Source organism: Cynocephalus volans, chromosome 6, assembly GCF_027409185.1.
Source record: "Cynocephalus volans isolate mCynVol1 chromosome 6, mCynVol1.pri, whole genome shotgun sequence".
Classification (NCBI taxonomy): domain Eukaryota; kingdom Metazoa; phylum Chordata; class Mammalia; order Dermoptera; family Cynocephalidae; genus Cynocephalus; species Cynocephalus volans.
In genome coordinates, this window is record NC_084465.1 from 92,521,073 (window position 1) to 92,539,137 (window position 18,065).

Here is an 18,065-nt window from a genome sequence, read left to right on the forward strand (position 1 = left end):
ATGAGGAAGGAAATAGAAATCATCTCTCTTGACTTATTTTCACCTGTGCATAGAAAAAATATGGAAGAATGGAAGAAGTCATCTTTGCCGTTTCTTCATTTCTTTATGCTTCAGAGTTACTAAAAATCAAATGCAGACAAAGTTCTCAGGGCAAAGAAGGGTAACTACCTGTTGTTCTGGTTCCATTTCTCGTTGTAGTTATTCCTTGCTCAGGACATCATAGCCCAAGCAGTTGTTTTGAGAACCTATAGAAAATATAAATTCTCTTAAAAACTCATTTGGCATTAAAGGGTTTGGCCATCAGAAGCACAAAAAGGCTTTCAGAAGTAAAATCTTTAGCTTCAAAATGTACAGAAGTGATCATTTCCAAGAATTTAAGAGGCAAATCTCAGTTGGCCAAATTTTGCCAGGTACATGCAAGTGTATAGAAGCCTGAACTGCCTGAGCCCCCAGCAGGGCGGCTGAAGTCTGCACTGAGTCTTGAGTTCTCTTGGTGGGTAGCAGGTGTGTTAAGAAAGGGAGCCCCTTGACGTTGAGTGCTGTTTGGAGCCTTTGGCAGTGCAGTTTTGTATCACTAGGTGTCAGTGTGGACTTGCCCAACCACCACCCTCTGTAGGAGATGTACAAGACATCACCCAGAGTCCTTCAAGTCCTGGCAAACACAAGGCTACTTTCAGAACTGCAATTTTACCAATTATATTGTTTACTTAGCATATTTTGACTATTCAAAGTTTTAAAAACACAAACAGACACTCTGAACCGAAGGTTGCTCTTTTAAATGCTCTGATCTTCTACTCTCAGTGCTTGCATTTGAAAGGCAGACTACAAGGTTGCTCCAAGGCAGGCAATGGAAAGTCCCAGCTGTGTGCCAGTGAGGCTCTTTTAAGAGCAGCATGCTAACCCAGATATCTGTAGGTCCAGCTCCAGGAACCATGGCATCCTATGCTACCATGGCTCAAGAGCTGGGGCAGGAAGCCGAGAAAAAATATATAGTCACGTGGCACTTAACAGGGATATGCTTTCTTTCTTTCTTTTTTTTTTTTTTTTAATTAAAACAAAGTTGATTGTACATATCTGTGAGGTACAGCATTGAATATCGATACCTGTGTGCAATATGTGATGCTCAAATCAGGATAACTACTGTATTTATCATTGCACAATGTAATCATTTTTTGTGGCCCTTTACCAATTTCTCGTTAACCACCCCCCACTCCCACCCTCACCCCTCTGCTTCCCTCCTCTAGTGGCCTCAGTTCAACAATGGGGATACACTCTGAGAAATGTGTCGTTAGGTGATTTTGTTGTTTTTGTAAACATCATAGAGTGCACCTACACAAACCGAGATGGTATAGCCTGCTACACACCCAGGCTATATGGTATAGCCTATTGTTGCTAGGCTGCAAACCTGTACAGCATGTTACTGTCCTGAATACTGTAGGCAATTGTAACACAATGCTAAGTATTTGTATATCTAAACATATGTTAACATAGAAAAGGCACAGTAAAAATATAGTATAAAAGATAAAAATGGCACACCGGAATAGGGCACTTACCATGAATGGAGCTTGCAGGAGTGGAAGCTGCTCTGGGTGTCAGTGAGTGAGTGGTGAGTGAATGTGAAGGCCAAGGACACTACTGGGCACTGCTGTAGACTTCATAACCACAGTACACGTAGGCTACACTAAATTTATAGAAAAATAAATTGTGCTATGACATGACTGCTACAATGTCTCTAGGTAAGAGGAATTTTTCAGCTTCATTATAATCTTATAGGACCACCATCATATACGTAATCTGTCATTGACCTAAATGTCATTATGTGGTGCATGATTGTATGAGGGGGCTTCATAAAGTTCACAGATTAATATTATCTTTTAATTTAATTTTTCTACAAACTTTTTGAAGTATTTTTGTATATGATTAGCTACAGGAGGACTTAGTGGCCATGTTCACTATATATACATATATATGTATATATACATATATTTTTGGAGGCAGTTTGTAATCATGGGGCTTTTGCAACCTGACAGAATAGTTATTGTATTAGTTTCCTATGGCCTATGTAACAAATTACCACAAATTTAGTGGCTAAAACAACACAAATTTATGTTACAGTTCTACAGGTCAGAAGTTTGAAATGTGTCTCACTGGGCTAAAATCAAGATGTTGGCTGGGCTGTGTTCCTCCTGAAGGCTCTCAGGGAGAATCTGTTTCCTCTCCTTTTCCAGCTACTAGAGACCACCTGCATTCCTTGGCTCATGGTCCCTTTCTGTTTTCAAAACCAACAATGGCCCCTGGAGTCTTTCTTGTACTGCACCACTCTACCTCTGCCTCCCTCTTTCACTTATAAGGAGTCTTGTGATTACATTGGGATAATACAGGGTAATCTTCCCATCTCAAGATCCTTCATTGCAAAGTCTGGTTTGCTATGTAAGGTAACATATTCACAGGCTGTGGGGATGAGGACATGGACATCTTGGGGCGGGGGCGAGGAGCAATTTTTTGCCTACTCAGTCATTATTTAAAAAATAATATATGATGCAATTTTTCAGGCAATGAAGTTTTAAATAGGCTAATTCAGTGTGGTAGACAACTGCTGTTTGTACAGTAGACTGTGTTGGAAAATAACAAGGCCTAAATTTCCTTTGCTCATGGAATGTTCACAATGAATAAAAATAAATTTGCCACACCCCGCATTAATATTTGGTCACCCTCCAACCTTACTGTGCACTAACTCTGCTGCCCTTGTTGACCCCTACTTTTGGGATGTCTATCCCAGGAATAGCACCAACTGGCAAAGGGTGAGCACACACAGAGAGCAGAAAGCATGGCTCCTGCACTGAGCAGCACTGAACAAAATGAAATGCAGTGCTCTGCTGAGAGACCACACTAGGGTAACCTGTGCGCACCCCCATGCAAATTCAGCAGAGTTGCATGCCTAAGGCCAACAGAACTTAATCCCTAGGCCTCGCCCCAGCCTAAAGGCTGGTTTTGTTCTGCTTGCGTAAAGCTAAATTCAGTTCCCCCCTTCTCAAACCCATATTCTTACCTAGTGCTAGCACCAGGGACCAGAAAGTTTCCCTGTCCTTCTTGCCTCTTCCTTCTGGGTCATGCACAACATCTAGTCGGTCTCCAAGAGCTGTGGAGGCAAATATCTCATAAGCTTTTGTATCTGCCCAACCACTGCTCTGACTCAGTTTATTTTCACTTCCTGACTGGATGACTTCAGTAGCCTCCTGACTGGTCTTCCACTTCCCTGTGTTTTATTCCCTCCCATCAACGCCTTCTCTAGTACGCTGCCTGAGTTCTCTCTCCAAACTGTGAATACCATCATGCTCCTTCCCTGTTTAGGAAGGTGGTTCCCTTTTGCCTTCTGGAACTATTCCAACCTCTTCACCCAGCACTCCAGGCCAGTTAGGTTCTGCCCCAATCTACTTTCCAGCCTGCTGTTTCACCTCCTTGCCTCCTGCTCTTCATTCCAGCTATAATGAACTCCTCGAGGTTCTTCAGATGCTCAGAGCTCTACCTTGCTTTATGCTCCCTCAGCCTGGAATGCCTGTGGCTGCTTAAACCTCTCAAGACTCAGCTCAGTGTCACTTCTGGGACAACATCTTTGTCTTCACCCAAACCTCATCCCTTCGCTCAGCTCTAGTTTGCCTTTACCACCATCTCTTTATCTATAACTTGATCCCCTGACTAGGAGCTATAAGGTTTTTGAAGGCAGGAACCCTGTTTGGTTTAACTTAACATCCCCAGTGCCAGCAGGCCTGGCACATTTCTGAGGCTTAGCCACTCTTTTTTAAGGAATGAAAATATCTCCAGTGTGGGCCCTAAGGTATCCTGATGTTTCCATGCACCAGGGATGACCCAGCTCAGGGTGACATTCCAAAACCTACCGGGTTTAGACTTGTATCCCTAGAGTTCAGCTAGAGCCCAGCAAGCTTCTGAGAAAGAGAGGGCAGGATAAGTTGCCCAGGAGCTCTTACTGCTCCATTTTCTTTCTGGCTGCTGGAGAAAGATAGTCCTGCAACTATCACCTTACCCTTTCCAACCTGGCCTAACTTGGGGGCATAGATCATGCAATAACTCAAAGGGAATTGGCCACCTAAGGTATGGACTGCCTTGGCTGAAAAGTATAGAAGACCACAAACTTGACACACACAAACAATGTGGTGATGACAGTCTGTTAAGTCCATAGTAATTCAGGACATGCATTATTCACTGTTGTCTGCCCCTTGTGATCCACAGCAGTTACTGAAAGTCTACTGCGTGCAGATTATTTTGGAGATCTCTAGAAGCAGGCGCTGTAGGGAGTTAAAAATGAAGCAGAAATAGAATTCCTGTATTTGAGAGGCTTATACAATCTAGGTCTAAAATATGGAGCTTGCCTTTCTTGGGGCTTTTGGCTACCTCTGAAGAAGGAGGTGATAAGGGAAAATGTCTTATGATACTTTTTAATCATTCATGCACAACCATGGTGATTTAAGCAAGTGATAGGGGGCAGGAGAAGGGTGCATATGCATTGGAGGAGGTACCATGTGCATTATGTAGCAGAGAGCTATTTTTTCTCCAAGCTAGTTTTCACTTATGTAGGCTGGGAAAATCCCCTTGGTATTGACCCCATGATGTGCATTCCCACTACATTTTATGTCTTTTCAACATATCTGGGATTCCTTTCAAAACACTATGTATAGAATCTGAGAGGTTTTAAAATAAGGGCTTTTAAAGATTTCTTAAAAAATATTATTTGCAAGCTAAAGTGAATTAATTGAGAATAGAATATATTTAAACTCTTATTTATACTCCATACAATTTTGATAGCAAGAATTAAGTTATTTTTATTAGCAGGTGCTGACATTGTGTCTCAAGTTATTTTTAGAAAAGAAAATGATTCTGGAATCTGTATTAAATATAGCATAGGGCTCTGGTCAATGACTAATTAACATAAAATGCTTTTGTGACATATTTAAGCCTATTTAGGATGCCAAAGATTCTAGTCAAAGTATTAACTACTCTGTAGAATCAAGAGAAATTTTTTTTAAAAACTTTAAATAATAAAGATTCAAAATAACTAGTCCCTGGTCTCTTAATGACAGTTTCTTTTCAAATTTCAGCTATATATATACATATCCATCCATTGCAGGGTAGAAAGATATAGATTTGTCAACATGACATGCCATATTATCATCATTATTATAGCAGTGATGTATATGCTTATTAGCAAACGACTACTAAACAGTTATTACTAATAAATCCTCAAGCATCCATAATGCATTAAAATTACACAAAATGGTAAAAATCAATTCCAGTGAGTTTTAGTATATATTAAACGCTACAATATCACAACATGCCAGAGATAACATGCAGATTATTACAACCTGCTAGTGATAATAACACTGAGATTAACATTTGTTTATTAACAAATTTCAAAGTACTCTCAAATGGAGACTGAACCTTTTGAGACACACAACCACTCTGTGAGACTGGTATTATGATCATCTGCATTTTACAGAGGAAACAGGTTTAGCCAGGTTAAGTGGCTTGCCCTAAATCCCACAGCCAGTGTTAGACAGAGCCAGGGTTAACCCCAACTTGAGTTCACCACTTCACGGTTGGTGCTTATAATCCCGCCATGATTGGCTCCTGTTCTTTGCTTCTCACAAAAGAACTAATGAAAGCACAGGGAAGGGAGAATAAAAGTTTGTTAAAGACAGTATATAAACTATCGATGTTCTCTGAAAAATTACCCAACAGTGTGGTTCCTAAATACTGTAAGCTAACTTTAATTTTATAATTTAAGATATAAGTTTCTAATCACTACTAATACCTTGAATAGTGTTTTCTGTAGGATAAATTTTAATGTTTAGATGGTCAATTTGTTTCTTTAAAAAAATAAAATACAGGGGGTGTTGGTTAGCTCTGTTGGTTAGAGCATGGTGTTATAACACCAAGATCAAGAATTTAGATCCCCATACTGGCCAGCTGAAAAAAATAAATAAATAAAATAATGGGGGGAAAAAAGGCCTATTTAAAGATAGGTAGTTATACATGTAGCCCTATTTTGGTAAAGAAACCAGGTAGTGTATGAATACTTATTAAAAAAAAAAAAAAGATGCAAAACCATGGTCATATAACAAGAGGAAAAGTGGGATGACAAAGACTTTAGCAAAAAGTGTAGGGCTGGTGTTGGCTTCAGGAGAGCCCTGTTGGGAGCCTGTGGGCCCAACTGAGAGGACTAGTGAGTGCCGCAGGTCTTCTGCCCTATGCAAATCTGCTGTCCCACAGCTTTAAGAGGGGCAAGAGAGGAGAGAGGAGCACAGAAGAGAATAAGGGCCAAAACAAAGAGGCTCACCCCAACTGCAATTCAAACTAGAGAACAGCAAACTGATCATTTAGGTATTTTTATTGATAAGCCAACAACGAGCTTATCTGTTCCAGTGTGGGTTTCTGGCCAATAATTTGTCAAAATCAAGTGCTTTAATAATACATTCAAATTAGTTTTGAACCCTAAAAGTCTTTGATCAAAATATCATCATTTAACCAAGTGAGGAGGAAGAAAACGTATGTGAAAAAGCTTCAAATATTAGGGAGTTTAAAGAGCTGGGGCTCTGTTCTCTTGAAGAGCCACTGAGCCATTAAAACAGCAATTCTGGGGCCGAGCCCGTGGCGCACTTGGTAGAGTGCTGCGCTGGGAGCGCGGCGACGCTCCCGCCGCGGGTTCGGATCCTATATAGGACTGACCGGTGCACTCACTGGCTGAGTGCCGGTCACGAAAAAACGACAAAAAAAAAAAACAAAAAAACCCCCAGCAATTCTGATTGTGTACAGGAAAGCATCATTTAGACCAGTGCTTCTCCAAATGTGGTCTGGGGTCTGGTGGCAGCAACATCACTGGGCAGCTTGTTGGGATGCAAATTCTTGAGGCCCAACCCTGAGCTGCAGAATGAGAATCACTGAGGGGTGGGTCCCCACAGTCCTAAAAAAGTCTCCAGATGATTCTTCTGGAGCTAAAGTTTGCAAGGCAGTGTTTTAGACCATCATTTGTCAAACTGCAGATCACAGTCCATTAGTGGCTTGTGAAATCAGTGGGCAGTGACCAGCATTTTACTAAAGCAAAATAGATATAGAATGGAGTGCATCCCATGTAACATGGGTATTACCTCATAAAACTTGCTTCAGTTCTACAAACGTGTGTATACCCATGTGTAATGATTTGGATGAAGTAGCACTTTTAGTTCTTGAAGAACTGGTATACAATACTGAGAATAAAGAAGCTACAAATTTTAAATGAAGTGGATTACTGTTTGGAGAGAGATGAGAGGGCTGAGCAGAGTGGGAAGAGGGCCAAGGAAAGAACATACAAGGCCAAGGTTTTGTTTCTCCAGAAGAAAGGAGCAAAAAGACCCACCAGAGAAACGGAAGGGGCACCCACCACAAGGGAGATGTCAAGGACAATAAGAACATTAAGGCCTTCAAGAGGGAAACCATTTTAGTAGGACTGGTGAAGATGTATATATTCATTCATAGAACATTTATTGTACTGTCATAGGTGCTAGGCACCGAGTTAGGCACTGGGGGTACAGGCATGAAGTCTGTAATGGAGCCAATTGTTTAGCAGCAAGAAGTCTGATGATAATAATAATGGCAATGTGATCAGTGCTATAAAGGAAGTAATACATAGCACTGAGTGGGAACACTTAAGTCTGTGGTGATGGAGGTGGAGTGGGGTGACTGGGGACATCTTTATGGATATGGCGCTTAACCAAAATGATGATCACATCTTAACATGATATTCTATATAAAAGCATTGAGTAGCTTTGTTTTTCCATTTATATGTGTGTACACACACACAGTGTGTATATATATATATATATAATGCATGTACAATATTTTTCACTTCTGTTTAAAAACTTCATTCCCATACCTTTTGAAAGAGTGACAAAAATCATTACATAAATGACTCAATGCAAATATGGGGAAAAAAGACAAAGCAGTTATTTACGTAGTTTTTATAAAACACCACTTGCTATTATTTTCATGTAGAGGACACTTTATAAACATTTTCAAAAGGGCAGCATCAGAGAGGGCTGTCACCTGGATGTCCACACCACGCTCTGCTCTCAAGACACTGTACCACAGCTAGGTATGCACTGAGATGAAATTTATTAAATATCTTCATGTTATAGACATTACAGTATTTTAAGGCTGTAGGTGTCCTAGAGATTTAATACAAACATTCCAGGTAGGGAACTTAAGTCCAAAAATGTAAAATAATTTGCTCACTTCACATAATTTAGTTGGTGTTGGGCGCTGGGGGCCAGGTGTCTTGAGTTGGGGCAGCTTTTTTGTACCGTGGCTTTTGCCCTACCACTGAAGCTCAAGCTAGACTATCCCTAGTTCTTCTAACTCTGCGCTTGCTCCCAGGTCGGAGTGTTTTATGATATAGGTCTAATTCAGATCAAGTTAGCTTCTGCCTTTGTTTTCGCTGTTCTCTTTCATCATCAGCACTGCTGACTTCTTTGTTTTGTTTTTATCAGAGTGTGCAATGCCAACAAGAAGGGTAACAACCACCCAAACCCAGTGGCTCTGGACACAGGCCACAGCTATTCACACCCCCGGCCAGGAAAAGCTGAAGGAGACACACGCTCTTCTCCAGTGTCATCGGACCACGTGCGGGAGGACTGGCCGTCTGCTGGTTGGCGCCCGGAGGGGCTCCGTTCCTCCAATTGGCGTAAACCTCACGGAAGAGGAGGGGGCACGCCCTAGGAGGGCGGGCGGGGCCAGTGACCTGTCCATCACCGAGTCCGCGGGTGGCAGCACCTACCACACCGCCGTACCTTGGCTAGGCGGAGCCGGGGCGGGCAGGCCGCCGCCGGGAGGCGGGGCCAGGCCAGCGGGAGCCAATCCACTGGGAGGTGCGAGGGGCGGGGCGGGGTCTCCGCGCGCGACCCAAACACACGGGCCCAAGTGCACCCTGGAGCCCCGCTGCTCCTCGGCCTTCCGGTGCGAGGGCTGGGCACCTCCTCCCTCCTGGGCACCACCACCTCCGTGGCCCAGAGCCCCCCGCTCCTCCTTCGCGGGGGGGGAGCGAGGCGACGGTTGCCGGGAAGAGCGCGCCGCCCCTCCTTCCCCACCTCCGTCCTCCTCTCACGCGCCACCGTTTTTCCTCTTTCTCCGTTAATAACAGCTGGGTGACTGGGGGAGGAGGGGAGGTGGCCCCGGCGGTGTCTGGGCTGGCACCTCCCACTCGCCCGCGAGCCGCCGTGGGAGCCGGAGGATGGCGGCGGTAGCAGCGGCCGCCCGGGAGGAGGCGGTGCCGAGGCCCGAGGCGCAGAGCGCGGCGGCGGCGGCGGCAGAGAGCGGCAGTGGCCCGTCGTGGCGCTCCAGAACCGAAACCAGCGGCAGCCGCGCAGCCACCTGAGCCTTCCTCTCCCTCCGGAGCCAGCGAGCGGCGTCCGCCGCGCCCGCAGCCGGGCCCTCCTTTCTCTTCGCTTCTCCTCGTCAGGCCGTCGGCCTCGCCCGCCGCCCGGAGAAGAGAGCGCCCGGCTCCGACCGCCCCTCGGGGCGCCGGGCGGCGGCCCTGGACGTGCGGGAGCCTCTCTGGGCCGGCCGCGGCGCCTCGGCCCAGCCCTCTCGCTCCTGCGCTCGCTCCCGCCCTCCCGGCGCTCGGGGCGCCACGCGCGGGCCCGGCCCGGGGCAGGGCGGACATGGGCGCCAAGCAGAGCGGCCCGGCCGCTGCTAACGGCCGCACTCGAGCGTACTCGGGCTCAGATCTACCTTCCAGCAGCAGCGGAGGGGCGAATGGGACCGCGGGCGGCGGCGGAGCTCGGTCCGCGGCCGCGGGGAGGTTTCCGGCTCAGGTGCCCAGCGCGCACCAGCCCAGCGCTTCGGGCGGCGCCGCGGCGGCCTCGGCGGCCCCTGCAGCCCCGCGCAGCCGCTCGCTTGGCGGGGCCGTGGGGAGCGTGGCGTCGGGGGCCCGCGCCGCACAGTCGTCCTTCAGCATCCCCAACAGCAGCAGTGGCCCGTATGGCTCGCAGGACTCGGTGCACAGCAGCCCCGAGGACGGCGGCGGCGGCGGCAGGGACCGGTCGGCTGGCGGGGGCCCCGGCGGGCCGCGCCTGGTGATCGGCTCGTTACCAGCTCACCTCTCGCCGCACATGTTTGGAGGTACGGCCCCCTCCCCGCGCTCCCGGCCCTCCTGCCTGCCTCCCGCGGCGGCACGTGGGCCGCGGCCGCCGGTTATTTTTACCCTTCTCCTTTTCTCCTTCAGCCCGGGCGCTGGGGGCTTTCCGCCCGGCCCGTGCCCTGTCCTCTTCCTGGGAGGGAAAGCGCCCTTAACCCCGGCGATGCCGCTGCCGCCTTAGACGGTTGGTTTTTGTTTTGCAACACCATGAGCACCCTCACCTCAGTAGCGGCTCCCGGTAGAGAAAGTCCCTTTTCCCAGTGAGGTGAATGGAACAAGTGCTGCTTTAAAACCAACCGACGGAACAGCCCTTGTGATGGTGTGTTTTAGTACCAGGAAGTCAGGAGGAGACCCGTTGCTAAATGTAGTTCTGTCTGGGGACTGGAGTGGCAAGCAGTTTTTAAAGGCCAAAAGTCAGAGTCTCATGAACATTTGAGTATTTAAAAAGAGAGGGAGTTATCATCGCCCTTGAGCCGACTTGTAATGTAAAGCTGTAGTCCCCAAATCTGCGTAAATAGATCCACCTACTACATACACTTTAATTGGATACTGAAAAGTTGTTTCGTTGTCAGTAATGTTAATGAAAAGTGTGTTTTTTAAAGTCCAGTAAATTGCTCCTTTAGATAATGGTTAATATGTGTTCTGCTTAATTTAGAACATTTTAAAAAATTGAAAACAATTTTTAAAAACTCGTTTATTTTAACATTTACTTTTACATGTTTGTTGGGTACAGTGTGTTATTTCAATACACGCGTGTACTGCACAATGCTTCATTTAGGGTCGATAGCGCAGTTTTGCACCCATTAGTCCACCACATTTCTCCGTCCCTCGCGCCCGTCTTTCTGGTAACTATTCTACACTTGTATGAGAACCATTTTTTTTCTTTTTAGATACCATATATGAGTGAGATCATGCGGTATTTGTCTTTCTGTGCCTGACTTCACTTAACTTGATGGTTTCCAGTTCCATCCATGTTGCTGCAAATGATAGGATATCATTTCTTTTTATAGCCGAATAGTATTCCATTGTATATATATATATACCACAGTTTTTTTTATCCGTTCATCCGTTGGTGGGCATTTAGGTTGATTCCATCTCTTGGCTATTGTGAATAGCGTTGCGATGAACATGAGAGTGCTGGTGTCTTTTTAATATTGATTTCATTTCTTTTGGGCATATAGCCAGTGGTGTGATAGTTGGGTGTAAGGTAGATCTATTTTTAGTTCTCTGAGGAATCTCTATACTAGGAAAACAGTTTAAGGAGGGAAACTAAAAATTATTACAATTCTGCCCACAAGGCGCAGTAATTGGCTAGGTTCTTTTGAAGAGCACAGTTGACTAGAGTTAAGGAAAAGTCAGTTGTGAAAAACGGAAATTTTCAATAGCAAAATGATGTGCTTTTATGTGGAAACAGGAGGAAGTGTGCACTTGATCTCAGGAAAATGAATTCTACCTCTTCATTGTAAGTTTAAAGGAGATCTACTTTATTGCAAAAAGGTTAATAGTAAATGAATCAAGACCACCTTTCTTCCCTGACTTTATGAAAAGAAATAGAAGTACTATATATAAGATAAACATTCCCACATCATTGCATTATGTATTTGATAGTAGATAAATTCACAACTGAGCACAGATGAGCAGTGAAAACACCATCCTCTCCATTTTTGTGCCCCCTTTACTCATATATTTATAAATGTAAGAACTTTGAGAAGGGAGTTGGTAAAGTGGAATATTCAATAGTGTGATTTATCTGTTTTTATGTTCTGTACTATCAGTATTCACATTACCATATGTTAAAAAAGGAACGTCATGTTTAGTTTTCTCACCTTTATAATACTGCTTTGCGCATATTTCAGTATAGAACACTTGATTTTAATTAGCTACCTTACCTGTTTTAAAGTAATTTTTGCAATCTAAATTGAAATATTGACATTTCCTAAAATTGGGCCATCTTCTAAAAATGTTTTGTTTTTGAGAGAAAGAACTAGTGGTGTCTTTTATTATGATTTGATCACAACTAACATAGTTGAAGGTGCTGTAGTCACTACATTGAGGAGTAACAAAAAGTAGTTTCCTGAGAATCAGAAATTAGTGGGAGAATAAAGTATAAACTGGTTTTAAAAAATGTTTATCTTTTTAAAATGAAAATTTGCATTTAATGGTTACGATCGTCAAAAGATATGAATACGTAAAATCTAAAGGGGGACTAGGAAAAGGCTTGTAAAATTATTAATATTTCTTTAATATACTTATTACTATCTTTAATTCATTTTTGTAAGGGCTGATAATTCCCTTTGACAAAGAGTCAGTATATTTGTATGGGTTTATTTTGTTAAATACATTTCATTCAGAGCAGGGGGCAAATAGTTGATGCCCTTGCTGTTAATTCATAGTGGATTCCCAAGTGAAAAAGACCTAGTTGCTGAAAGAGTTAAAGCATTTATTTCTTCTGTTATCTAAGTTCCTAGATCTAAGTGCACTTAGTGTAGTTCTTTTAGTGCTGTTGGGGTTTAGGATGCCTGGAGCCTAGTAGCAAGACAGTGGCTCTGGGGAATTGTGGCAGCCTTTCTCAACCAGGTCTCTGGGGGAATTGAGTCTTCCTAAGGCATCCATTGTATGCAATGAATTTAAGTTTTTTTTCTCTTGTGCTTTTAGAATGGTTCTAGTTATGTATCATTCTTGGGACATTTGAGGAAACAGTCACTCAAGTTATTTTCTGTTGTGTGATTGAGATGAGGAACCTCAGTTGAGAAAAGCTGGAAGAAGATCAGAGAAATTAATTGGTCTGTTATGTGATGGTATCAGCTCAAAGTGCCAGAATCCTAAATCCTTGCTGAGACAGGGAGATGGAATATACTTTTGTAAAATCCCATTTTTCTACTGGTATTGCCTTAATTAGATTTTTACCTGTATTTCAGTGGATGGGTGCATCAGGAAAACAAAAGCATGTTTCTTATACTGAAATTTAGGGAGCTAGACGATGAATCTTATTTTAAAAATTAGACTTGATTATACTTCATGTTGACTTAATATTTTGGTATGTATTATAGGATTAATGTGTTTATTCAGTTACAAATTGTACAAATGTTTGGGCATATATAAAGTAATTCCATCTGAAAATTAAGAAAAGGAATATTTCTGAATTAATGGAAAGTTCTTATTGTAATTTTATGAAACTTGTTTTGGTTGTTGTTTGTTATTAATGTCTCCTTATAAGAAAACGTGGTACTAATATTCAAAATTAACATTCTCTTGTGGGCTGTCATGCAATTTATAGAAAATGAAAACCTAAACAGTACCACTTTTTTTTTCTTAAACTTAGAGTTGAATTGTTAGTAGTTCCTCATGATGAATTGTCAAATTGAATGTGGGGGTTTTCTGTTTGTTTTATGTTTTGCTCTCTTTTGGACATATATTTTGGCTGTATGCACTCTTAATTCTCTCAAGAAAAGTGGAAGAGAGGTGCCTAATCCAGATATTTCAGTTTGCAGAATTTCCTTGAATTGAGTTGCTAGGCATCAGAATATGATTATAATCCATATAGCAGTTTTTAGGTGAAGTAGGTCTTTCTTGCTTTCTTTATTTTCAGATTGGTGAGAGATGGAGTTTAGATGTGTTGCCCCCTCCAAAACTCATGTGGAAATTTGATCTCCAATGTGGCAGTTTGGGTCATGGGGGCAGATCCCTCATGAATGGATTAATGAGTGAGTTCTCGGTCTGTTCCTGTGAGAGCTGGTTGTTTAATAGACCCTGGCACCTTCTCTCTCTCTGTCTCTCTCTGTCTCTCTCTCTCTCTCTCTCTCTCTCTCTGTCTCCCTCTCTCTGTCTCCCTCTCCCTCCACTTCCTCTTGCCATGTGATCTTCTTGTACCTGCCAACTGCCTGCTGCTTTCCGCCCCGTGAATAGAAGCAGCCTGAGGCCGGTGCCAGATGCAGCTGTCCCAGAATCATAAGCCAAATAAACATCTGTTCTTTATGAATTACCCAGTCTCAGGTATGTCTGTTATAGCAACACAAACGGACTAAAACAGTGAGTTCGATACTACTAAAGTGAACAGGAGCCTTCTCTTGACTACCTCTAATATTGTCTATCACCTTTGTTTTAAAACTGGTCTTTAAGAGTATAGTCTAATATTTAAAAGCCTTGGGTGGTATCTTAGGATTTATTTGGGTTTATTTTATGTCTATGCTTTTTCCAATGTCAAGCTGCTGATGTTTATTAAAGCAATTAATATGGTTGGGAAAATAGCCTTTACTGATGCAGCAAGGATGGGGGGGTGAATTGGACTATAAAAATATGGTGATTATTTCTAGAGAAATCATATGAACTTGTATAATGTATCCATGAATGAAGAAGTGAGAATGTAAAATGATTTAATTAGACAATCATCAGTGGTACTGGATTGCTTTTGGCCTCCTAATTGTCTTGGACTTGTTTGGGTGTGGTGAATATGTCAGTAGTATGATTGTCACTCAGGTTCCTCCTGTTATGTATGCTGTGTGTTTCCTTGTATTGAAGGAGTAATTTCTTAAAACTGAATATGTTAAGTAAGATCTGTATTTCTAGGAAGATTTGTTTCTCTTAATTTTCAAGACAGATGTGGGGTTTTATAGTGTTAGATTATCTCCATTAACTAACCACTATTGAATTATTCTTAGTCATATTTCTTACCGGTATCAAGTACCAAGATGTTTGAATTTGGGGTATTGTAATTAATCTCTTTCCTACTCCTGAATGTTCTTTTCTTCAATTTAAGACTTTTATGTGGTTGGCAGAAGAGGAATGTCTGCTTATTTCTAAGAAAAATGGCACTTCAAACCACCACACCTGCCACCTCTTAAACAAAAACTTTGGTGGTTAGTGTTTCTCACTTGTAATACCACGTATCTTTAAACACTATAGGAGATACCTATATGTTCGTTGCATGCTTTATTTACTGTGCTAAAGTGTGGCCTCTTCCATGGAAGTTTCTGCTTTGGGAATTTTTTTGAAGTACTCTTGACGGCAAGGTGGAAGGTGGGCTGGAGGGAGGAGTGGTATGAGTTGCACAGGGCATTATCTGATCTGAGAGCTGTGTGACCTAAGTACTTGGTACTGAGATGCTTTGCTGGCTGCTGTAGCACCTGAGGTTGTAAGACCTCTGTTGTCTTACTAAACAGATAGTGTCTCCAGCAAGTCCCCTACTCCCCTCCAATTTGATTACTTCACCTGGTGACCGGTAGGTAGGTTCTTATTTGTGGTTACCAATATCATTAATTAGACATCAACTTTTCTCATATTTATTATTCATCTTGTGCTTGTAAGGAGATTTGCCTTACTGTTACACTTATTACATATGCTGGTTAAATGTACAATTAGGTATATTGGCAAATGGGTTAAAGGTAAAGTATAGGAACTGCTTTATGTGGCAAAAAAAACTTCCTAATTTTTATGTTGTTATGTAAAATTCCTAAGAACTATTTATTTGAAATGTCAATCTGTGTTTTAATTTTGCAGATATTGGTGCCACACATTTGTTTAGAAATTGGGGAAAATATAGTCCTTGTGTGAACAAAGGGTTTAGAAATAACTTAGTTTCTGATTGTATTTGTTTTCTATGCTGCTTATTAACAAATTACTACAAATTTAGCTGCTTAAAGCAACACACATTTATTATCTCACAGTTTGATGGCTCAAGAGACTTAGTACAACTTGTCTGCGTCCTCTCCAAAACTGCAATGAAAGTGTTGGCCAGGACTGGGTTGTTATCTAGAGACTCCACTGGGGAAGGGTCTGCCTCCAAAGTCCCATAGGTTTTTGAAAAAATTTATTTCCTCACGGTTATTAGGTTCATGGCAGCTTGCTTCTTCAAAACCAAAAAGGAGAGAGAGACTAGCAAGGTAGGCTGGCACTACACTCTTACAGAAATGTGTACATGTAACCTCAAATAGCCCATTGCCTTTGCTGCATTCCATTGGTTAGAAGCAAGCCATATAGGTCTGGTTCACACTCAAGGTTCAAACACCAGAAAGTGGGAATCGAGTGGTCACCCTAAAGTCTGTCTGCCACATTGATTATAGACTTCATTTGAGCAGCTAAACATGCGTTTTAACTTTTTGTTAGATTCATTTTTTATTTGCTTTAAAAACGTTGTAATAATACATATGGTAAATTTAGTATTAGTATACATGAATTGGGCCCCTTTTGGGGGCTGGTCATTGTAGGAGTCAAGCATACAGAGTTGGGGCTTCTTCCTGCTCTTGCTCAACTCTCATTTGAATTTGAGAGATGGATTCATGTGATTATCATACAATGTAATAAGTTCTGTAATAAGACTATTGTTAGTAGAAGTGGATAATATTACTAAGGCATGGATAGAAATTGAAAAAGAGCAAGGATGGAATTCAAGGGAGCAAAGATCTTAAGAGACAGGTACAGGAAGAGGTCATCAATTAGAGCTGAACCACAAGGAAAAGAGGTTGCTTAAATTTTTTTGAATTATGAAAATAATGCATGTTTACTAGAGAAAAAATGAAATATGGAAAAGCATGTATAAGAAATTGCACATCACTTGTAATTTTATCACCAGAAATAACCAGAGTAAAATGTTGACGTCTGTTTTTTCATATGGAAGTATTTGTTTCCGATACAAAATTTGGAACATTCATTCTCTATATGCTTTTGATTCTAAACCTTTCTGATTTTCTAATATAAGATTTTAAAGCTACACATTTTTCTCCAAGAATTGCTTTAGCTGAATCCCACAAATTTTGAAGTGTTTTTGTTAACATTCAGTGAAAAATATCTTCTAATTTCTCTTTTGATTTCTCCTTTGATCCATGGATTATATATTCTTTGATAACAAGCTGTTTCTACTTCATCAGTTTCTAACATGCCATTAATTTTTTTATAACATGATTTTTAACAACTGCCCAGTGTTCCAAAATTCCCTGAACAAATATTTAATGAGGACCTACTTTGCCAGGCACTATTCTTAGGGATACAACAAGGAAGAAATAAGATTTATACCCATGCTTTCAGGGGCCTTATATTCTATTTGGGGGAGACAGTAAACAAGTAAAATATGTAGTGTGTCAGAGAGTGTTGAGGATAATGGAGTGGAAAGGAAGATAGTGGTTGTTGTGTGGGGGCTTGTCCATGTACTATTTTAAATAGGGTTTTTAGGAATGACCTCACTAATAAGGTGACATTCAAGCAGAGTGAAGGAGCAAGCCATCAGGCTGTCTGGGGGAAAAGCATATCCAGGCACAGAGAACAATAACTATAAAGTCCCTGAGGTATGAGTGTACCTGATATGTTCTGGGGACAGCTGTGAATCCAGTGTAGTTGGAGTGCAGAGGGCTGTGGAAGATGAGAGCAGAGAATAGTGGGGTGGAGTGAGAGTTGGAGCAGAATCATAAAATGCCTTGTAACCACTGACCTGTGTTTTTTGGCTTTTGTTTTAAAGAGAGATGGGGAGGCACCGGAGCAGAGGATTGACATAACCAGACTTGGGTTTTTAAAGGATTATTCTAGCCACTGTGTGAGAGTGAACTCTGTGGGGGCAAGAGTCAGCAAGGTGGCACAAATCCAGAAGAAAGATAATAGTGGCTTTGACTAGGGTGGTAGCATCAGGAGTTGTAAGTGGTGGCTGGATTCTGGACATTCAGTTTTTCAAAGACAGAGACAACTGGATTAGATGAGGTGAGAGAGGAAGAGTCAAGGATTTATTTGGTTGTTCCTTATGGATGAGCATTTAGTTTGTTTGCAGTTTGGTACTTTAATATATACTATTGCTGTTAATACCTTGGTAGACAAATTTGTACATTTCTCCAGTTTTTGGAAATTTATCAGAGACATGGGGTTGCTAGAACCAAAGATAATATGCATTTGTTCAAGGCAT

At 42.2% G+C, this 18,065-nt stretch overlaps 1 protein-coding gene across 2 annotated transcripts in view; it reads left to right on the forward strand.

Moving 5' to 3' along the window:
* The first annotated feature begins 9,619 nt into the window (after window positions 1-9,619).
* Window positions 9,620-18,065, forward strand: part of ZNRF2 (zinc and ring finger 2) — an 88,320-nt gene continuing 79,874 nt past the window's right edge. For both annotated transcript variants that reach the window (XM_063099888.1, XM_063099889.1), the window contains exon 1: window positions 9,620-10,167. In XM_063099888.1, coding sequence (XP_062955958.1) covers window positions 9,708-10,167 — 460 coding nt within the window. In that variant the 5' untranslated portion in view covers window positions 9,620-9,707. The remainder of the gene's footprint in view (window positions 10,168-18,065) is intronic.